The sequence below is a fragment of the Thalassophryne amazonica genome, chromosome 10 (genome assembly GCF_902500255.1).
Source record: "Thalassophryne amazonica chromosome 10, fThaAma1.1, whole genome shotgun sequence".
Classification (NCBI taxonomy): Eukaryota; Metazoa; Chordata; class Actinopteri; order Batrachoidiformes; family Batrachoididae; genus Thalassophryne; species Thalassophryne amazonica.
This window is the reverse complement of record NC_047112.1, coordinates 94761160-94785206: the sequence shown is the minus strand read 5'-3', so window position 1 is coordinate 94785206 and position 24047 is coordinate 94761160. Positions and strand designations below refer to the sequence as shown.

At 40.2% G+C, this 24047-nt stretch overlaps 1 protein-coding gene across 1 annotated transcript in view; it reads right to left on the bottom strand.

Moving 5' to 3' along the window:
- Positions 1 to 24047, bottom strand: part of fbxl5 (F-box and leucine-rich repeat protein 5) — a 101384-nt gene that overhangs the window by 58624 nt on the left and 18713 nt on the right. Inside the window, exons 2-6 of the mRNA XM_034180549.1 lie at positions 21066 to 21281; positions 16879 to 16974; positions 16595 to 16790; positions 1220 to 1402; positions 972 to 1097 (exon numbers count right to left, since the gene is read on the bottom strand). Coding sequence (XP_034036440.1) covers positions 972 to 1097; positions 1220 to 1402; positions 16595 to 16790; positions 16879 to 16974; positions 21066 to 21281 — 817 coding nt within the window. The remainder of the gene's footprint in view (positions 1 to 971; positions 1098 to 1219; positions 1403 to 16594; positions 16791 to 16878; positions 16975 to 21065; positions 21282 to 24047) is intronic.

The window sequence follows — 24047 nt, the reverse complement described above, 5'->3', positions numbered from 1 at the left end:
CTCATGTCATGGAGTTTGCAACTGAACGTGTTGATACGTCTTATTAGTGGTGATCCTTAACAGAGCATAACAGCATTCGTAGTGGTTCCTGTGACAGTTCTTGGAGTCTATACTGTCGCGTGTTATGAATTGACATAGAAACTGTCAAGACGACATGAATTGTAACAGTGTCACATTTCACTGTCCGCTACTACGAATCATTTCTCTCATGTGCACACAATTAAACCCTGCATTCAGTTTCATTGCTGCAGTACGCCGAAGAATGACAGTGACGCCAAGTCGGCCAAGTCTCGTTCCAATGCTCCTCAGCACTCTCCTGCAGCCACACAACTGGCTCTCCTCCTTTCTGTGCAACTCCATGACATAGAGCCCAACTAATCATGTAATCACAAAGTTCTTCTGCTGTGGATTCATCTGGATGTTGAGAAGCAATCTGGAGCGATATGAACTGTTCAGCAGCTGACGGTAACATGAATGGGGGGGTGGTGTAGACAATTCGCCAAATTCACAACGGTGTGGTGTTTCCCCGTGATCAAACCATACACATGCATGCCTGCACGTACACAGAGTCCATCTGGCTAATATAATATACTTTTTAAAATCATGTCTGGGCAATGCATATGACTAGTTTCTCCATACAGGTGTCGTCTTGAAGCCGTCATTACCAACAAAGGCTTTTGTATGAAGTACTAAATTAATTTCAGTAAATCCATTCAGTACTTTTTCCTGTGTCATTCCATTTAATTACACAACTTAATTTCTGTACGATTTGTTTTGGTTTCTTTGCATGTGTGGATTACTTGGGTTGATACCGACAGCTGGTGAAAATCCCATGTCAATAGCACCATTAGAAATACATTTGAGAAAAATGGTGAGGTGTTTAATACTTATTTTACCCGCTGTGTGTGTATAGAGAGAGAGAGAGAGAGATGTTTTATTTATTTTTACTGACTAGACAAAAACAAACTCACCAGATTCATCAACATCAGCATCTTCATCCCATTCCTGAAAGGCTCGACCTTCATCCTGACGACTCTTAACCCATTGCTCATCTGGCTCCTGGCCAAGATCCTCAGGTGGGCCACGATAATAATCCCCTACAACAAAGGCAGACATTTCCCCACAGCAAACCATTGTTGCATAGAATAATAGATGTACACTGCAACGAAACCTGGCCCAGTGACCAGCATTTGGTAATTAACAGTTGTCAGCAGCCTACCTCTAGCCCAGCGCACAGGGTACAGATGCCTCCACAGAGAGCCAGTTTTGGCAAGATCCAACCAAGAACTGCACACTTGACTGCAGCGACAGAGATCTTCAGGGCCCAGATAGTGAAAGAGCCTTAGCATGATTTCTGTAGGTAGCTGAGAGATGCTGGTTGAAGTCACGTTCTGTTCCAGTTCTGAAGGAGGAAATAATTTATTTCGTTTTATTCTGCATCATCAACTGAAAGTGACATTAAAACAGATAAAGATAAACTTGTGATCCACAGTGGAGAAAAATCACTTGTTGCAGCAGAAAGAGTCATACATTAGTAAAGAAGAAAAGCATTTATATTAAAGAAAGGCAACTAAAGCAGACTGCAATCTTTGCTGGTGGGTGCATAAATACCAAAATGAACAGATTATGTGAAAAATAGAATATAGTGAGTATGTATAGATAGGGTAAAATTACTGCACAGGATAAATGGCATAGTTGTGCACGTAATAAAGCACAAAAAGTGACAGTAGATGTAGTTGATAATGCAAAGTCAGCAGGTGATTATGGTGCTTGAAACATTTTGGAGGTATTATACAGTCTGACTACAGTTAGAACAAATGACCTGTGGAGGTGCTGTTTTGCACTGAAGCTTTTAAACGACACACCTTTACAAAAACTGCCATCAACTTAAATATATGTATTAAACTCTGGAGTAGATGATTCTCAAAAACATCAGTTACAACTTTCCAGAAGGTACATCTGAGATGCAAGTCTAGAGTTGATGTTTTAGTGAAACTAAACCCTCCTCTGTACCACTTCATCATGAAGCTGTATACCTGGGGATCCAAAATGCAAAACATGCATCATGCACAATTTCTCCAATCACAGCCAGAGAAGCCTCTAACTTCTTCTGGATTGTCTGGGTGTCTTTCCCACTTTTCTCCTTGCACAGTCACTCAGTTTTTGAGAACCCTCTACTCAATACAGATTCACCAGAGTGCCATATGATTTGTATTTCTTCATAATTGATGCAAATAAAATCCAAGACATATTCAATGACTTTGAAATGTTTATGTATCCACCCCCTGACTTGTCTAAAACCAACTAGCAAACTAGCGTTACTTATGCAACCAATCACCTTGGCTTTTATATTTTTTAAATAAATTTATATCAAGTTGTAGAGATTTCATTTCAGTTTAAGGAAGATTATTTTAGAAATTTTTAGTTTTTTGTATTTGAAATGGCATAAAAAATTCAAGTTCAAGCTGTACAATGAGTATACCATTTCACATATGCTTTTTTCCTTTTCTCAAAGCTTTTTCACAGAGACAGGGTTCTCTAGCTCATGCAAAGAAAAATACAATACCTGTCAAAAACTATTCACCCTCTTGGGCTGTACACATTTTATTTATGCCATTTTTCTTTTTTTCCCCTCCTGTCTGCATATATACTGCCAGTATATGCCAAAACTGGCAGAACATACACATACATATATATATATATACATACATATACATACACACATACACACAGTTTAATCTTGCAAGACAGATAACATATAGTGTGTGTGTGTGTGTGTGTGTGAACGTGGTGTGCATGTGTGTGATCCTCACCTGCTCTTGTTGATCAGCCTATAACATTTTGTTTAAAGCTAATATAATTTCTATCAAGAAGAGCTGAACACCAAAACAACAGACAAACAAGAACAAAAACGAGTGGTGACAGTAATAGTGAGGTGATGTAATATGTGAAACACCAAAGAGGAGGAACATCCACGATACAACATACCAGGACAAACAAACAACAACAAGCAGTTACAGTAAGTTTGTTGTCTAATTCATGAAGCTCCATACACCTATTCCAGGACACCAGGGTCTTGAACTTCTTACAAACACCCAGAACTGAATTGTTGTGACTGCCATGAACACCGGACCATCCACGTACAGAGACCTCGATCACAGCTGAACATCCGATCACTTCGCTGGCTGGTGTGTTGGGCCAAGACCCAAGTACCGAACCTTACATATGACATAGACCACTTCGGCATGACAGGAGCCACACGGGCAAGTGCATGTACCTTGACGGAAAGGGATCCAGGATGCAGAGTCCCAGGGTTAATGTCATTTCATACAAAATGTAATTCAGGTTTTTCTATATTAAAGTTTCAAGGCCAAAATGACAGACTGCATAAGTAATGGCACCCTTTAGTATAACAAAAGCAAATCATTGTGTTTACAGTGAAAGTTGACTTGACATAACCGCATTCATTTTGCTCTGTCTGTCTGGGATGTTCCTTTTTTGCTCTTAACCAGTGGTGGGCACAGATAACTAAAAAATTAACTTTGATAACAGATAATCAGGTAACTGAAAAGTTATCTTTGATAAAGTTAAAACAATAAACCACCCAAAAATGTATCGGAAGTTACAGATAACCAATAACTTCCAGTATTGTCTCCGGTACACTTGCAACTACTAACAAGCTGATTTTGAGTTTTAACACCACGATCGCTTCTGGAAGCATCAAAGGCGACCACAGACCCAAACAATGAGTCAGCACTTCTGTCTTTGAGTGTCCTGCCCCCTGCTGGAAGTTCCAGTTTACTACATGGCTTCCAGCACAAACACAGCTGAGAGGAGCTACAAAGCTCAACTCTCCACTCAATCACAACGCTGCCATCAGGCAGAGGTTTTGGAAAATAAAGCAATGCTGACTTATGGTTTGGTGCATAAATAAAATGAATACTGATAGAATAACTCCATTAATGTCAATTCTGTCGTTTGTGCAAAGTTAAGATATAACGTATGTAGATATAATGTAATGTTGAATAATGCACCAATTCTGAAGTTTTGTAACAAACAGATGGCATTCTGGGTAAAATGTGCCTCCGGCAACACTGATTAACATGTTGGTTTACATAACCAATGTGAAGTGTGTCGTGTGTTGGTGTTTAGAGATAAATGTGCTTTTGTAAAATATGCCAAAAAAAGGCATTTTCAAAATAATAATTCAAAAAAAGCCAAGTTGTAATTACAACCACTGCCAAAAATTATGGAATCACCAGCCTCGGAGGATGTTCATTCAGTTGTTTAATTTTGTAGAAAAAAAGCAGATCACAGACATGACACAAAACTAAAGTCATTTCAAATGACAACTTTCTGGCCTTCCTAAAGTGTTAGGGTCAGTACCGACCCGTTTTCAGGTTTCAAATGCATGAAAGTGCCTTTTAAATATGTTTCTTGCATCAAGGCTTTTTGACTTTGTCAGGAACCTTTATTTAAACAAAAGAAAAAAAAGAAAAATAATTTCACTAAATTATAAAATGTTCTTTTGAAAATTACGACCTTTGGGCTGTTGGGGTCGGTTTTCACCCAGTTATGATACAAGCTTATTAACCAATATTCAGTGTCAAAACTGAAATCATAAACATACTGTGACCTCACTAACTCTGTCATAAATATGTTAGGGGCTTTTTTTTTTTTACCCGTTTATCTACTTCACTGAACAAACATCCCCATTTATCGCTACTACTTTTATTGATAGTCCCTCATACTCTGCTTCCTAAGACCAAAAAAAGGCCATCCAGATGGCCATGTAGTGGCATGTAGAGACATGCCCATCTGGAAAAAACATGCCCACCTGGATAAACACACCCACCTGGATGACCTTTTTTTGGTCATCCAGGTGGGCGTGTCTCTACGTGGGTATGTAGAGACTGTTGTTTCATACTGTCCCAAAAAAAAAACCGGAGTGTGGTACTTATGTCCACTTTTCACAAAAGATGCAGCTGTGTCAACAAGAAGTGGACCAAAAGCCTATAAGTAATCCTGGACTACATAAAAACAAAATGAGGTGGACAACCTGGAAAAGCTGACTGCCACCTAAACTTGCCAGTGAATGACCAGGAGATGGCCAATGGTTGTGTTTTACAACATCCTAGATGTGTCCGCATACAATGTATTTGTCCTTGTGGACCCACATCCATTTAGGGTGGAACTCCAACAAAAACAACAGGCGGAGAATGTTTCTTGAGGAGCTAGGAAGTTTGCTTGTCAAGCCACACATTGAGAGAAGGGAACGGGTGCCCCGAGACCCAGCCGCTGCAACCATTGACAGAGAGCTGCAGAGCTCATCCAGCACTCCGACCACATCATCAGCTGCAGCCAGCCCTGCTTCAACATCAACCAGCACTCCCACAACTCCACTGAGGCCACCTGATTCTAAAAGAAAGAGGTGTCAGGTGTGCCCTAGCAATAAGGACAGAAAGACAAACACATTGTGCTTCAACTGCAAAAAATATATCTGCAAAGAACACACTAAAAGTGCCACTTTTTGCCCCACACATGCTTCTAAACAAATACACACACGCATGCATGTACCTGCACACAAAGACTATATTTGGAACTAGAACCTGATTTATTTCATTTTGATTTTCTGAATCTATATTTGTATTATTACTTGTCCTGCTTTTCATTTTATATTTTATTAAAGTTCTATATTTGAAAAGAAATGTTTCTCTTTTTTGACGTAATATATATATGGGTCAAAACTGATCCCTACACCCTAGATGTAACTATAGTTAATATTAAAATAACAAAATAATTAAACAAATTTATTTTAGAGATGTGTTCTAATACTTCTTAATAATACTAACATAAGAACCTTTTGTTTATCTATAGAATTCTCTTAGGTTTCATTTTTCCTTTTTTTTTTTATTTAAAAAGAGAGGTATACTGTAAAAGAAAAGGCTGTGGGGGCCACACCCAAAATATTAAAATCAAAGTTTTCATGGATATGGAAGCCTAACAAGGTAACCAAGAGGCAACAAACAAATTGGTTAATAAACCACTGTTTTGGGGGCATTTTTTTTGGCTGATTTAAGACGCGGGTCGAAACTGACCCGTTAACATAAGGAATAGTAACAGAAAGCTGACACTTTAGCAAGGTTAAGAAACACTATAAGAAATCAAGAAAAAAAAACAAAAATTGTGGCAGTCAGTAACGGTTACTTTTTTTAGACCAAGCAGAGGGAAAAACATATGGAATCACTCAATTCTGAGGAATAAATTATGGAATCACCCTGTAAATTTTCATCACCTGCATCAAATCAGATCTGCTCGTTAGTCTGCATCTAAAAAGGAGTGATCACACCTTGGAGAGCTGTTGCACCAAGTGGACTGACATGAATCATGGCTCCAACAAGAGAGATGTCAATTGAAACAAAGGAGAGGATTATCAAACTCTTAAAAGAGGGTAAATCGTCACGCAATGTTGCAAAAGATGTTGGTTGTTCAAATTCAGCTGTGTCTAAACTCTGGACCAAATACAAACAACATGGGAAGGTTGTTAAAGGCAAACATACTGGTAGACCAAGGAAGACATCAAAGCATCAAGACAGAAAACTTAAAACAATATGTCTCAAAATCGAAATGCACAAAAAACAAATGAGGAACGAATGGGAGGAAACTGGAGTCAATGTCTGTGACTCGAACTGTAAGAAACCGCCTAAAAGAAATGGGATTTACATACAGAAAAGCTAAACGAAAGCCATCATTAACACCTAAACAGAAAAAAACAAGGTTACAATGGACTAAGGAAAAGCAGTCGTGGACTGTGGATGACTGGATGAAAGTCATATTCAGTGATGAATCTCGAATCTGCATTGGGCAAGGTGATGATGCTGGAACTTTTGTTTGGTGCCGTTCCAATGAGATTTATAAAGATGACTGCCTGAAGAGAACATGTAAATTTCCATAGTCATTGATGATAGGGGCTGCATGTCAAGTAAAGGCACTGGGGAGATGGCTGTTATTACATCATCAATAAATGCACAAGTATTAGTTGATATTTTGGACACTTTTCTTATCCCATCAATTGAAAGGATGTTTGGGGATGATGAAATCATTTTTCAAGATGATAATGCATCTTGCCATAGAGCAAAAACTGTGAAAAAACATTCCTTGCAAAAAGACACATAGGGTCAATGTCATGGCCTGCAAATAGTACGGATCTTAATCCAATTGAAAATCTTTGGTAGAAGTTGAAGAAAATGGTCCATGACAAGGCTCCAACCTGCAAAGCTGATCTGGCAACAGCAATCAGAGAAAGTTGGAGCCAGACTGATGAAGAGTACTGTTTGTCACTCATTAAGTCCATGCCTCAGAGAGTGCAAGCTGTTATAAAAGCCAGAGGTGGTGCAACAAAATACTAGTGATGTGTTGGAGCGTTCTTTTGTTTTTCATGATTCCATAATTTATTCCTCAGAATTGAGTGATTCCGTATTTTTTTCCCTCTGCTTGGTCGAAAAAAGTAACCAGTACTGACTGCCACAATTTTTTTTCCTGATTTCTTATAGTGTTTCTTAAAGCCAGAAAGTTGCCATTTGAAATGACTTTAGTTTTGTGTCATGTCTGTGATCTGCTTTTTTTTCTACAAAATTAAACAACTGAATGAAACCCCTCCGAGGCCAGTGATTCCATAATTTTGCCAGGGGGTAGATAACCATCTGATTTAATCGGTGTCAAAATAAATAGAACACTGCCATGATCTACTGGTGCCAGTGCAAGTTTTGGCCCTTTTTCAGTTGATTTTTCATTGGTGCAAGAATTTTTTGGATCGCACCAAGTTTCAGGCTAATTGCGTGTCCTGCATCGTTTAGTATACATGGAGTAACGAGTTGCGTTTAACATCTCATGACCACCTCTCACACTGTGCCTGTGCAAACACCGCAGACCTGTCTTGTAATGTTTTTTTGTTGTTTTTTTTTTTTTTTGTTTTTTGTTTTTTTTTTTTAACTTTGATGTCTCCCATCAAGACTTTTTGTAAATCAAGTTTGAAAAAAGCTGTTTACGTTTTGCTTCTGGAAACACGAGTCCGATGTGGTTTTTGAACGTACAATGCAGACCCGGATCCAGACTTGGACCGATGCAGTTGCATCAGTCAGATTTTTTTACGCATAATTCATCGTCTGTTTAAAATAAATAAATAAATAAATAAGTAAATACTCAAATAATCCAAAATAGTGCTGAGCGTGTCCCCGCAGTGAACACAGCTTCTGATTGGATCCCACAATGCACCACGCAGGTGTACACAGGAAAATTCAAACCGGATCAAACAAACATAGCGTCAGTCCAGTCGAGTCGATGATCATGGCATCCAGGAAAAAAGTTGTGCAAGGAAAACTGGGCGCTTATTTCAGCAAGAAACAGTGAGTGGTTTATAAATAGTTTTCAGACAATAGTGTGTTTGAAAGGCATTCTATGATGACTGAAATTACATTTTCGGTGGTTTTCCGACTCCATACATGTCAACCTACACGGACTGCCCGTAAATTATACGGATGTTTCCGAGTTTCAGAATCATACGGATGTACAAATAAAGTCAGATAGGTCTGCAGCGGGTCTGTAATCAACCGTTTCTGCAGCGCAACTCCAGTTTGAAGCGTGAACCACTGAAGCAATGCTTCGATCCACTAGCTTGTTGGTTCTTTGATTCGCTGCTCTTCAGAAACGGCAAGTCCGCTTCTTACCCCCTCAAAGCCATTAAAATACCGCAAGTCACTTTTGTGTGGATTAAAGTCACTAACTGGGACTCTTGTATTGTTGCAGTCAAGAAACGAGAATCGTCCTCCGTTCCGTTGGCACATCTCTAAACGCTGCACGGCTCTCTGACGAGACAGAGTCCGGTTGGAATTAATAACTTCAAAATGAATTGCCGCTTTAAATAAAATGACACCTCTTACAAACATTGTAATACAGACAAGAAACTACAACTGACAAACATTTTTTTCCCTCCCAAAACGAGATGTGCTGTATTTCTTTACAAATTACATCCTGATGTGCAGCACAGCAGCTGCAAGAGCTCAGCTCAGATATACGGAAAGACATTCATGCCAGTAATGTCTGAAAGAAAATGCTTTTGACAAAAACTACAGATTTTGTTTATTCCTATTTATGTCTAGAGATCAAGGATCCACCATGTTGGTTATTATGCCCAAAGTTTAAGGATCCAGTGACCAATTTCAGATTTATTTACTTTAAGACTTAATAAAATGTTCATTTCAATTTAATCAGCTTATAAAGCGCCAAATCACAACAAAGTCTAAATATACTAAACAAATACATCACAATTGTACACATATCACATTGTGATATGTGCACAATTGTGATGTATTTGTTTTAGTATATTTAGTCATGGACATGATGAATATTGTTACCTGCTGGACTGTTTCTAATTTTGATTGGTATCAATGGAAAGTGTCTTCTGTGAACTGTCTGTATCTCAATATATTATTATTAGGAATATATGCAGTCAGATTCAGGTATAATTGAAAGATTTTGGCAATAAATTTGATACTGTTTACAGTCAATTTTGTTATAGTGTTTTTTTTAGGACATATTTATACAAAAAGAAGTGTTCACTATGGTCCATGAAGTAATAAATATATTAAAAGAAGTGTACAGTGTATGTTGCACATGAATAAAAGAATGAAGATTATTGAATAACAGATGTGTACAATTTTTATTTTATCATTGGGCAAAAAATGCATCTGTCAGATTTCACTCTGGATCCAGCCCTGCAATGTGTGTGAGAACATAAATCGTGTGCTCTGAACTTTTACACTGCGCGGTTCTGTGGTACAGTTTGAGCTGGAACCGGGGTACAGTGATTGAAAATATCAGCCCCAGCTTCAGTTTGAACACTGTCATGAACACTACTGGCCAGTAGATGGCAGTAGAGACTTGCTAAAACAAATTCCAGGTAATCTGTGTCTGCTGCTACTCTGCTACGTTTAAGATGCGTGGAATTTAATAAACGCAAACACAATGATGTCTATAAACCCAGAGAATATATTGACAAGAGTTTTAGGCACTAGAGTTTAATGCTATTGTCTGTGGAGCCTTATCAGAGTGTCTCAAATACATTTTTCATGTCGTGAACATACTGAGATTATCCTATACCCATAATGCACCTGGACACAGCATGTCCACACTAAAACCTTAAAAATTAGCGCATTACTTTAAAACTAAAACATATATCTGATATTTTCACTTTATAAAACTTCAGACATGGACTTCTGCCTACGCCATGGCCTAGAGCGGCACGCTTTCCCTCGGCTCCGACAGATCTTGTCAAATATACCCGAAACCTGACATATAACTGACAGATGAACACTCGACTATGTGATAAAGAAACAGTAGTGAACATGTCCAACTAGAAAGCGCAAAGAAAAGACCCGAAAGGAAGTAAAAATGATGACGCGAAGGTAGGCCAAAAGCAGCTAAAGCTAACTGAGGCTATGGCTACCGATGCTACACAAGTCCCACTGAAACCTATGGAAGAAGCTAACCCGGAAAACGCAGTGCTAACCAATTGCGGAAACTTAGACAAGAAAATGCATCTTTGTTTCAAGAGTTAAAGGATTCCTCTAACAGGCTGGAGACTAAATTGGAGGAACTTAAGCAAAAAACGGAAAGTCTCGAGGGAAGAGTGACTGAAGCGGAGAAAAGAGTGAGTGATGTGGAAGACTGGCACACAAAACATGAGCGGATGCTAAGCTACTTATTCCGCCGAGAGGCTGAGCAGCATTCACCGCAATAATATAAGAATCTACGGGATACCAGACCTAGCCGAGAAAAGATAATATGATGACTTTTGTGACAGACTTCCTGAAAAGTACACTGGAGTTTAGAGGATGGGACTGATGTTAGACTGGAAAGAGTGCACCGAGCCCTCGACAGAGACCCAAAGACACGGCGCCACCGCGGTCAATTATTGTATGATTTCTGGACTTTCGAGTGAAACAAGCAGTGCTACAACAGGCATAGAAACAACGTAACATTCAATACTTGGGCACAGTGTCTACTTGGACCAGGACTACTCGTCTGATGTGCAGAGAAAGAGAAAGATATTCCGAGAAGTGATAAAGAAGCTTAGCGAGTGCAACATCAAAGAGCAGTCACCGTTATCCTGCTCAGCTGAGAATCTTCTTGCATCAGGCACTAAAGTTTCCCCTCGCTGCTGGAGGCACGCTCTACATTGGAAGAGTTAGGTGTGAAAGTGGAGATAGACGACAGAGAAGCTCTGGAAATGGAACTGGCCCAAAACGCCTGGACAACACAATCCGGCGGGAGGAGGAACCAATACCAACTGAAAACATCGGAGATAAGAAGTTTTATTCAATGGGACTGAATGTAGGGAAATAATAACTTGTGAGTGACTGAAGAAGACATATGTATAATCATTACTTGGTCGAATTGTTAGAGCTTAAAAGAAGTATACAATGAATGGAGAAAAATAAAAATAATTTCATAAAATAGATAAAACAAAAAAAAAGTACAATAATGACTGAAAAAAAAAAAGAATTAAATTTAAAAAAAAAAGACAGGTAGTAATGTTAATTAAGATAGGGGGTTTCGGTCCAATAAATAAATAAAATTTGAATCAGGTCTGCGGGGGTGGGGGGGTAAGCAATTTACAACAATGGGAGCTTGGCCTTTATGGCGATCTAAACATCATCACAGGATTTCCTGGGAGATCGTCACTGCTGCACTGAGTGCAAATCATCCAGAGAGTTGTTACTCTCTGCCCAAAGGACAACGGGAGTGGCATGTTCATTTCGTACTTATTTTCATTAGGTTTTTGGTTTTTTTTTGGAGATGTGCCACTGGAGTTTTGGAGGTCTGTTTTGATGTTCCACGTTCTGAAAAATACTTGTGCCAACACAACCAGTTGTTATTCCGTTCTTTTGCTCTCAAGCAACAAATTTGTTTAATGTCATGTTTATTATTTTTTGATTTTACAAATGAACAAACTCAATGTCAGTTACAATATAAATGGTATTAATCATCCCATAAAGAGGAAAAGATTTTTGTCCCAACTAAAAAAACTAAACTGCTCAATCGCACTGCTCCAAGAGACCCACCTTGATGAAAGAGAATATTTAAAGCTAAGAAGAGAATGGGTGGGACAAATATTCAGTTCAGCATATAAGGAAGATAAAAAAAGAGGAGTAGCCATTTTGTTACATAGAGCTCTAGATTTCATTGTCGAAAAGACTCATAGCGATTTAAGATGGGGCATTACATTCTGCTGTGGGCACGATAGGAAATGGTCAAATATCAATTCTAAACATATATGCGCCAAACACTGATGACCCTCTTTTTTTTTTTTTACAGAAATATCAGAAGTTTTATCTTCCTTTGCAGAAGGGTTTTTGATTGTGGCGGAGATTACAACTGTATTTTGAACCAGAAATTAGACCGACAGCCTTTTGAACAAGGACAAATGACAAAAAAATCAAAAGTACTACAAAACTATAATGGATCAGATGGCTTGGTGGATATATGGCACCATACACACCCAACAACGTGATACACTTTTTTTTCCCCAAAGTCCGTAAGAGTTATTCCAGGATAGACATGTTTTGCGTACCAAAGAAAGATGCATATAAAGTCATTAAATGTCCCATAGAATCAATAACTATTTCAGACATGCCCCAAATTCTTCAATTAAAGTTAGATGACAACATTGGCCCGAAACAATGGAGACTGAATGTGTCACTCCTGAATGACACCAAATGCTACAATACATAAAACAGGATTGAAGAATATATGAAAATAATGACAATGGCGACGTTATCGACAGCCACTCTTGGGACTCAGCAAAGGCCGTATTGAGAGACAAACTCATTGCCTTTCATCTAAAATAAAAAAGAAAGAGGAAAAGAACGCAAGACTGGAAAGAAATATTCTAGATCTAGAAAAAGACATAAAAGAACTAATGATGAGGGCACTTTAATTCTTTAAAACAACAGAGACAATTACTTAATGACCTGTTAACATATAAGCTGAAGGCTCATTACGATTTGCTAATCAAAGGTATTATGAATCGGGGAAACAGAGCTAGTAGATTGTTGGCATTCCAACTACAAAAAGCCCAAGCCAATCGTACGGTAGCAAAGATCATAAATCCTGCCTCCAAAAAAGTAGTATCCCATCCTAAAGAGATAGCGGACGCCTTTTCAATGTATTATAAAATACTTCATAGTTCTTCTAATATTCCTGATAAGAAGGCTTGATAAAAAAGTTTTTTTGAAAAATTAACCTACCAAGACTTACAAATTCCCCAATTCCGATGCATTAACCAAACCAATCTCAGAAAAGAAATTGAAGATGTGATAAAAATTTAAAAGCGAATAAATCCCCAGGCGTTGATAGATATCCTGGGGAATTTTACAAATGTTTTAGGGGTGAACTTATTCCAGTACTGCAGCGAGTGTTCAATTATGCATTAACAAAAAATGAATCCACCCAAGTCCTGGTCCCAAGCAACCAATATCGGTGATTCACAAGAAGGGAAAGACCCTACTAATTGCTCATCGTATAGACCAATAAGCTTATTATGTAGTGATTCTTAAAATATTATCTTCAATACTGGCTAAAGAATTCAAACTCATATAAATTTTCTGATAGGAACAGACCAAACTGGATTTATTCAAGGTCGATTAGGGACAAACAATATCAGAAGGACATTAAATATTATGATAGTTGCCAACTAACCCATGAATCATCATGCTTCTTAGCCTAGACGCTGAGAAAGCATTGATAGGGTAGATTGGATATATTTGGAACACTCGCTGGAAAAAATGGGATTTAACTCCAGTTTCGTTAAGTGGCTTAAAATGCTGTACTGAATCCCACTTCAAAAGTGAGATAGTAAATGGAATTGCCTCAGAAGAATTTGAATAAGAGCGCGGGACTAGGCAAGGCTGCCTGTTGAGCCCCCTGCTGTTTGCTCTGAGTATAGAACCTTTAGCTGAAATAATTAGAAAAATCCTAAAATACGAGGAGTAACAGAATATAAACTGTCACTGTATGCAGATGATATTTTGTATATCACTCAACCACTGACCATAGGTCCAGAACTTCTGAACTGTCTGAGGGAGTTTGGGCAAGTCTCTGGGTACAAAGTTAATGAGGCAAAATCACAGGCTATGATGATGGTAGGGGAGAGACCAAAGAGCTGGACAAAATAGTTGCATTAATTGGCTTACATGGGTTTAAATATTTAGGAGTCATGATCACACCAAATTTCTCTCAATTGTACAATGAGAATTATGGTAATTTACTTTCAAATATTAAATTAGATTTGGAAAGATGGGATATTTCTTCCACTGTCTCTCTTTGGTAGGACTGAATCTGTAAAAATGAACATTTTACCACGTCTGCTATATTCTTCCAGGCCCTCCCTGTCTGGATACCTGCATCTGTATTCAAATCCATAGATAAAATGATCTCTAAATTATATGGAAAGAAAAAAAGCCTAGAATTCGCAGGAAGCTTTTGACTAGCTTAAAAGCAAATGGAGGTTTGGGGCTACCAAATTTTAAGTTCTATTATTGGGCAGCAGAAATGCGAGGGTTTGTGGACTGGGTTGTCTGGCTAATTGTGAGAAAAAAAATTAGACTTACCACTTGCAAATTCATGTGTGTCACGGATCACAAAACGTATTGACTTTGAACCGAATAAAATGGATGCAGGTTTCTCAAATTGGGCAGAAAAAGGTTTAATAACTTTACACCAATTGTTTTGATGGGAACATTTTAAAATCATTTCAACAACTACAAGATAAGTTTGGTTTGTCTTCAAAGGACTTTTACCGTTATTTACAATTAAGGAACTATATACAGTCAGGAGATCAATGGGAGGACTTAAAAAGGTTGCCATCTCCGATAGAATTATTTTTAATCAAAACCATTGAAGAAAAAAGTAAAAACAAACTTGTATCCAAATTGTATAATCTGTTACAATCTGATTTGTCAGATAACTCGTTTGATGTAAAGGGAAAATGGGAACTAGAAGCAAATATAATTATTGAAGATAAAGATTGGACCCGGGCATGTGAAAATGTACATAAAACAACAAATAGTCCAGTTTGGAAAGCATTTAATTGGAAATTCATGATGCGTTTTTTTAGAACCCCCTCAGTAATATTTAAATTTGATGGCACCAACTCAAATTTATGTTGAAGGAACTGTAATCACATCGGAGACCATACACATATTCTTTGGGATTGCCCTGTCTTAAATGTATATTGGAAAGGCATTTTATTGGAGATCGGAACCATAATAGGGAAAACTATCCACAGGGACCCCACATACTGCTTCCTGTCAATATTTTTGGGACATGGACTAGAGAAATATGAGACCAAGCTTACTCAGATACTCCTACTTGTAGCAAGGAAAACAATTACGAAGTCATGGTTAAAAGCTCCACCTCCTACTATAGTTCAATGGCAAGAAAACCTGAAAAGAGTTTATTTAATGGAGAAAATCATAGCACAGCTTCGTCTTACTTTAGATAAATTTAATGATATATGGGCTCCTGTAGTGGGACATTTTGGGTGGTCGAACAAATAATAAACAACAAATCATAAATTTATACTAATGCCAATATACTACTCAGATTGTTTTTCTTTGGGGTTTTTTTTCCTGTATAGAGATCCCCTTTTGGGATACATTTTGTAAATTGTATTTATATTTATAATAATTTATTTACATTAACAATTTATATTCTATACTGTAATTGTTTAGACTGACTGCTAAGAAGCCAATTGTTCTGTGTTTCTATACATGTACATTGTAATTTGCATATTTTGAAATAAAATATGTTCAAAAAAATAAATAAAACTTCAGAGATGACGTTAATTTAAATAACTTGTCCGAAATTAAGTTTGTTCAAATTTGAACCATAAGTTAAAAATGCATGCCTCTGGATGACTTGGGTGATATTGCCGTCGTATCAGTATGGGGTTAAAAGAAAAGGTTTTTTTTGTGTGTGTGAGTGAGAGAGACCAGTTCTCCTTGCCTGCAGAGGATAGAGCGGTTTCTTCTAGAAGCAGCTCTCCTCTTTTTGCAGAGGGTAGAACTACACATCTGCTACAAAACATTTAACAGGTAGGTGTTCAACTGATTTTAAATTTTATAAGAGTTTGTAGCTGTTCAGATTTGTTTACCACGTTAACGGTCTAAAAATTATCGGACAAAGATTTATCGGAAGATAATTAGTCCGATAATGTTTTTCAAAGTTATCTGAAAAGATAATCCGATAATGAAAACATTATCTTCGATAATTATCGGATTATCGGAACTGTGCCCACCACTGCTCTTAACTACATCACATGCAGAGAATTGCCGAGTTAGATGTTTTCCGGCAATGCACCCATTTCCTTGCTTCAGGAGAGGAATAAAAAAAAAAAAAAAATCATCAGAAACTACTTATTATGAGTGCATGTGCACAGAGGGATTTACAATCATGAGTACTTTGGTGATGTGTTGCTAACTGGGAAGTTAAAACACATGCGACATGTCCTTTAACTGTTAATATAGAAACTCACCATAATCAGTCTTCTCGTGATCTGCATATTTGAAGGCTTTCTGCAGCTGCGCGGCCTGGCTCCACAGACTGAAACCCTTCAGCACCTCAGCTGCACAGTCCCATTGCGGCTGGCTGCAGTGCTGCGCTATCACCTGCTTCTTTATGTCCTTCAGCTCGTCATAGGTGAAGTACTGCATGAGCATAGGCTGAAAAACCTGAAATGCATCTCTTTAGTTTACAACTGGCAAAAGTATACTTTAATGATATATTAATAAGCATGAATTGAATGCATTTTCCTTGTACCTCCTCTTCTTCCTTCATGTGGGGTAGAAAGTCCTGTGTGAAAGCTTCTAGTCTTTCCTTCAGCTGCTGGGCATAGTTAAGCTGTTCATACTCGCTCTTTAAAATAAAAAACAAAAAGGATCAATTATTACTTAATAAAATGCTGTAATGGGGCACCGCACTCTCATTAGAACCCCTGCGTGATATCGTGGGATTTAACCACTTCCAGGGACAGTCTGCCATTGTGCAACACAAACACAGCAATACTTCACACGAAATGATGGTGTACTGTTTTGTTGAGCTGCAATCACAGAAGCAGTCAGTTGTTAGTTTTTTCAGTTTCCAAAGAAGAGAAGACAAGGCAAATAGGAGAGGTTGTTTTAGCGAGATTTAATGTGAATAATGATAATGGGGCTGACCCTGGAAGTGGAATTACTACATCAATGCCCTTTCATTTAACCCCATTATCACCCCACCAACAAACGAGACTACCCTGCCCAATAGTCCATTACAAGACAGTTAAAATAAAAAATTTCAAGCATTTCAAATGCACTATGAAATCTTCAAAAAAAAACTTGACATTTCACACCTGAATCTGTGCTTTATCTAGTTACAACTGAAGTTTAAAAATGGACCAATCAATCGTTATGTAAATCAACATGGCACAGTTGCAGCCAGAGGTTTACATACATTGTGGCTGAAATCAAAGAAATTTTTCCACAAACCTTACATTTTATGGTAACCAAACAATGTCTACTTCATTTCCATCTATAACAGCCAAGTTTAGTCAGGCCATGGAGGTCGGCCTCGAAGAGATTCTGGCAAACCGTCCAACGCCTCAGGAGGCGGAAGCAGCTCTCCACCAGCACTGTTTACTGTCTTGGCTGACACGCCTCTGCAACATCGCGTGGCGATGGGGGACAGTGCCTCTGGATTGGCAGACCAGCGTGGTGGTCCCTCTGTTTAAGAAGGGGGACTGGAGGGTGTGTTCCAACTATAGGGGGATCACACTCCTCAGCCTCCCCGGTAAGGTCTATTCCAGAGTACTGGAGAGGAGAATTCGACCGATGGTCGAACCTCTGATTCGGGAGGAGCAGTGTGGTTTTCGTCCTGGTCGCAGCACACTGGACCAGCTCTACATGCTCCATCGGGTGCTCGAGGGTTCATGGGAGTTCGCCCAACCAGTCCACGTGTTTTGTGGATCTGGAGAAGGCGTTCGACCGTGTCCCTCGGGGCACCCTGTGGGGAGTGCTCCGGGAGTACGGGGTCCTTTGCTAAGGGCTATCCAGTCTCTGTACGACCGCAGCAGGAGCTGGTTCGCACTGCCGGTAGTAAGTCAAACTTGTTTCCAGTGCACGTTGGCATCCGCCAGGGCTGCCCTTTGTCACCGGTTCTGTTCATTATTTTTAAAGGACAGAATTTCTAGGCGCAGCCAGGGTGTAGAGGGGGCCTGGTTTGGGAACCACAGAATCTCGTCTCTGCTGTTTGCGGACGATGTGGTTCTGTTGGCTTCGCCAAATCAGGACCTTCAGCGTGCACTGGGGCGGTCTGCAGCCAACTGTGCAGCGTCCGGGATGAAAATCAGCACCTCCAAATCCGAGGCCATGGTTCTCGACCGGAAAAAGGTGCTTTGCTCTCTTCAGGTCGGTGGAGTGTCCTTGCCTCAAGTGGAGGAGTTTAAGTATCTCGGGGTCTTGTTCACGAGTGAGGGACGGATGGAGCGTGAGATCGATAGATGGATCGGTGCAGCAGCTGCAGTGATGCGGCCGCTGTATCGGACCGTCGTGGTGAAGAGAGAGCTGAGTAGGGGGGGCAAAGCTCTCGATTTACCGATCGATCTACGTTCCGATCCTCACCTATGGTCATGAGATTTGGCTCATAACCGAAAGAACGAGATCGCGAGTACAAGCGGCCGAGATAAGTTTCCTCCGCAGGGTGGCTGGGCGCTCCCTTAGAGATAGGGTGAGGAGCTCGGTCACTCGGGAGGAGCTCGGAGTCGAGCCACTGCTCCTCCACGTCGAAAGGAGTCAGTTGAGGTGGCTTGGGCATCTTTTCCGGATGCCCCCTGGACACCTCGCTGTACTTCTATCTACACTCCACTGGGTGACAATGAGACAGGCATGACTATGGAGTTGCAATGCATGAACACAGTAAATGCACAGTGCAATGGAACAAGCTTGGAAACATTATGGCTTCATGTCACTAGTTGTCGCCACTCTCACAAGTTAAGCCAAGACATCCAGAGCTTGCAGGCAACAAAGTAAAAGTTTAAGAATAGCACAAACATAACTGATGTGAATACAATCAATCGCTGCCATAGTTTCCGTTCTGCTTTTGTGGTACACATTATCTGGCGCATGCATGCATACAATTAATTAATTTATTTTTGGCAGGTACTGGGTAGGAACCACGCCTGGGTGGAATGGACTTAAACTCATGCTGAGGTATAATTTGAAGCTTAGATTGCAACTATGTCTTTATTCTTCAGTACATAATATTCAATATAACTAACATTAAAGTCAGCGCACTGTATATGCTTGTCACTTGAACAGCTCTGCCATGCATTAAGAAAGAAAGAAAAAGAAAAAAAAAAACAACTTTCAATGCAAGCAGTTTCATGATGTTTGTAAATTGTGTAAACATTTTTATATGGTCTCATTAATTCCACATAACGTAGGATTGCAGTAGTAAAACTAGGACACTCACATTACTAGTAGTAGTAGTAACTGAATGATGTCTGAACTGTTAAAAATACATTCATTCTGCTCATCATTTGTATATAAAAAGGAGGCGCACAATTTTTGTTAAATTACACCAGTTCTCTCAGAGTGATATGGGCGAAACTTCCAGTAAAATATATTATTTTCAAAAGCAATCCAAACCATTTGACTCAAGTTAAGCAGTTAAAGGGAGATGCCACCAAATACTAAATGTTTTGTAAGCTTCTGACCCACCGAAAATTTGACAAAATACATCAAAATTTCAGTAAGTCTTTTCATCTTTTTCCAATTAAAAAAACTGAAGAAAATAGGCACTCTAATTTAAACTGTTTGGGAACATGGACTATGCATTTGCTGTTTTTTGCAATACCACAAATGAGGAAAGTGTCAGAAGTCTACATTTTAGATCTCACCCACAGAAATTAAACCTTCCTTTCTCGTTTACAAAAATACTGGGGAGGAACAGAGTCAGGCATTTACACAATTGCATCATTCTGGTTAGTCCTTTTTGAGACATAATGCTGCATTTACACATAGGCAGGACGCATTAAAAAAGTCATATCTGCATCATTCTTGACACATTCCTGACATTCTTAATGTGACTTAACGCATCTGAATAGGTTTCTGAATGTGTGGTGGTGTGTGATATTCGTGGAGCATGTTTTTGGACGTCAAAAACATCCACAAATTTCACACACCACCCTCATTTTGTCTCATGTCGTGGAGGTCGCAACTGAGCGTGTTGATCCGTCTTGATTAATGGCGATCCTTAATAGAGCGTGACAGCATTCTTCTCTGACATGCGCACAATTAAACCCTGCTGCACCGGAGTTTCAGTTTCATTGCTGCAGTATGCTGAAGTGGACAGTGACACCAAATCGGCTCAAAGTTTCCTTCCAACGCTCATCAGCACGCTCCTGCAGGTGTTCCTCCTCTCTGCGCCACTCCATGGCACAGAGACCAACTAAGCATGCAGTCAAAGTTCTTCTGCTGTGGATTAATCTAGATTTTGAGGAGCAAACAGGAGCAATCTGAATTGTTCAGCAACTGACGGTTAGATGAATACCACTCCAAGTTACTCAAACAGTCCATGCTCACACACAGAGCAGGCGGACCCCACAGAAGACAGAGGGACAGAAGCAGTTACTCGCTAAAATGTTGCCAAGTGAGAAATAAAACGGAGACATCATTTTAAAAATCTATTTTTGAACGTTCTGAATCAACTGTGAACTATTAAGGATGAGAAATCATGGCAACTGCCGTGTATTTGAGGAAGCGCATCACTCCTGGGACGCAGTACATATTGCGTCCAGCCCAGTTGATTTTGCGTGAGGATGGCATAAGTGTGAACAGCACTATCCTTACAGGATCAGCTAAAATTTGCAAGTGTGAAAGCATAAAGCCTGAAAACAAGAACGATTGCCCTTTTCAGGCCTTGGCAGGACAGGTACATGTACTTTAAAAATAAACAAAATAATGCACATTTACCTTAACGCTGTGCAGCCCTTTCTCAAAGAGAGACAGCATCTCTGACAGCTTGTTGTCAGCATGGACATTGTACGCAGTGCAGCAGCGCTGTTGCAGCAGGTTGATGATGTACTCATTCTCAATTTGTTCATGCATCTTGAACTCCTTAAAGGTAGCACATAGTGACTGAAGGAATGAGCGGAAATCATTGTTGTTGGAGAAATTGGTTTTTGACAGCTGTGAAGAAAGAAAAAAAATTGAAAGAAGCATGATAAAATTTGTGAAATCTGTACTTGTGAATTACATGACAAATTTAAACTGTTATGTGACAGTAATGCACACTAATTTCTTGTACATACATAAATCAACAACAGCTGCAGAGTGGAGCAGCCATCACAGACAGCATACTCAGTTTATATTATAAATCTTATGGGCCTTTCACACTGAATCCGTCAGGCCAATCCGTCAACGCATGGGGATCCGTCGGATGCATGACGTCGAACGTGTCGCTTTGGAAGAGGCAAAAAAAAAAAAAAAAAAAGGTGGGGGGCGGAGATTGCCACGTCACACTGTGGCTGTTTACACAATCTGAAAAAGTTCAGCGATCGCCATCTTGAATTTGCGTCGCCTGAACCACAAAAAAAGCTTTAAAAAACAGCAGAATGATTCTCCCATCACCCTGCTGGGAGAAGCTTGTTTTTCACTCCCTCGGAGTGACCGCCGACCGAGGGAGGACCGACGACTTGGTGGGATATCGATCAAAACGCGACAGCGGGCCGACCCGCACGGAGAAGCCGGCCTTCAGGCATCATCACTGGGAAGACCGAGGCAGGTAGCCTGGGTGATGGAGCAAACCCACTCATTCCAAAATCTCCCACTTTTTGGATATATGCGAAGTCCCAGTTTGCTCAACGGAGTTTAGTTCTGCAGCTTTATCGAGGTGAGAATAATGTAAAAATAAAACGTGACGTTTACTGAACTGCTTTGAAGGTTTAATGATCGGCTAACGTTAGCATAGCCTTTTAGCAGAGTTGATCTGAATGAACACTTTAATTTAGAATAGAATAGAATAATTCTTTATTGTCCACCGATGTGGAAAATTGTCTTCGGCTCACCAGCACAAAAAAGACAAAAAAAAAAAGACAAAAAAAAAAAACACAGTCATAAAACAGTCATACAAACACGAATAAAACAAAAATAAGATACATAAAATACATGGAAGTAAAGGAAGAAGTAGAATAAGACCTAGATATATAACCATTTCTAAATGGTTCAGTCTTTATTTTTTACCAAATAAAGCTACAGCTTTTTTCAGACACCACAAAAGCTCAACTTTAAATAACTTCTTTTTTCGGGCGTTTTTTTTTCCTGTTCCCCCCCCTTTATATATATATATATATATATATATATATATATATATATATATATATATATATATATATAAACTGTTTAGTGTTTCTTTATATTTAAAGAAACATTTTTATTTGTCCCAATCAGGAACATTTGCTGTGCAGACAAACAAACTTCCATTGATGTCGAAAGAAAACATCTCTGCTTTTCAGCAACACCACCAGAGTTCAAAGCTGCAGAAGAGACCTTCACCTGGTCCCGAGAATCCAGCAGAACATCACCTGCTTCTAAATAAAACGCTCTTTGAACAGCAACTATTTTATTATTTTTTAAAAAGCTGTTTCATTTTATCTAGCGTCCAGCCCCTCTCCAGGAGCTGGGTACCAGAGCCCAAGCTGTGCGTGGAGGTGAGCCCGACAATCTCTAGTCGGTAATCCCCGAACCCGGTGGTGGACACCGGAAGTAAGGGATGCCGTCAAGCTGAAGAAGGAGTCCTACTTATCTTTGTTGGTAGGTGGGACCCCAGAGGCAGCTGACAGGTACCGGCAGGCCAAGCGTGCCGCAGCCTGTGCGGTCGCAGAAGCAAAAACTCAGGTCTGGGAGGAGTTTGGGGAGGCTATGGAGGAGGACTATCGGTCAGCCTCGAAGAGATTCTGGCAAACCGTCCGACGCCTCAGGAGGTGGAAGCAGCTCTCCACCAGCACTGTTTACGGTGCGGGTGGGGAGCTGTTGACCCTGACTGGGGATGTTGTCGGGCGGTGGAAGGAGTACTTCGAGGATCTCCTCAATCCCATCGTCACGTCTTCCGAAGAGGAAGCAGAGACTGGGGACTCAGAGGCAGACCCATCAATTACCCAGGCCGAAGTCACCGAGGTGGTTAGAAAGCTCCTCGGTGGCAAGGCTCCTGGGGTGGATGAAATCCTTCCTGAGTACCTTAAGTCTCTGGATGTTGTGGGGCTGTCTTGGCTGACACGCCTCTGCAACATCACGTGGCGATCGGGGATAGTGCCTCTGGATTGGCAGACCGGGGTGGTGGTCCCTCTGTTTAAGAAGGGGGACTGGAGGGTGTGTTCCAACTATAGGGGGATCACACTCCTCAGCCTCCCCGGTAAGGTCTATTCCAGAGTACTGGAGAGGAGAATTCGACCGATGGTCAAACCTCGGATTCAGGAGGAGCAGTGTGGTTTTCATCCTGGTCGCGGCACACTGGACCAGCTCTACACGCTCCATCGGGTGCTCGAGGGTTCATGGGAGTTTGTCCAACCAGTCCATATGTGTTTTGTGGATCTGGAGAAGGCGTTCGACCGTGTCCCTCGGGGCACCCTGTGGGGAGTGCTCCGGGAGTACGGGGTCCTTTGTTAAGGGCTATCCGGTCCCCGTACGACCGCAGCAGGAGCTTGGTTCGCATTGCCGGTAGTAAGTCAAACCTGTTTCCAGTGCACGTTGGCCTCCGCCAGAGCTGCCCTTTGTCACCGGTTCTGTTCATTATTTCTATGGACAGAATTTCTAGGCGCAGCCAGGGTGTAGAGGGGGTCTGGTTTGGCAACCACAGAATCTCATCTCTGCTGCTCGCGGACGATGTGGTTCTGTTGGCTTCGCCAAATCAGGACCTTCAGCGTGCACTGGGGCGGTTTGCAGCCGAGTGTGAAGCGT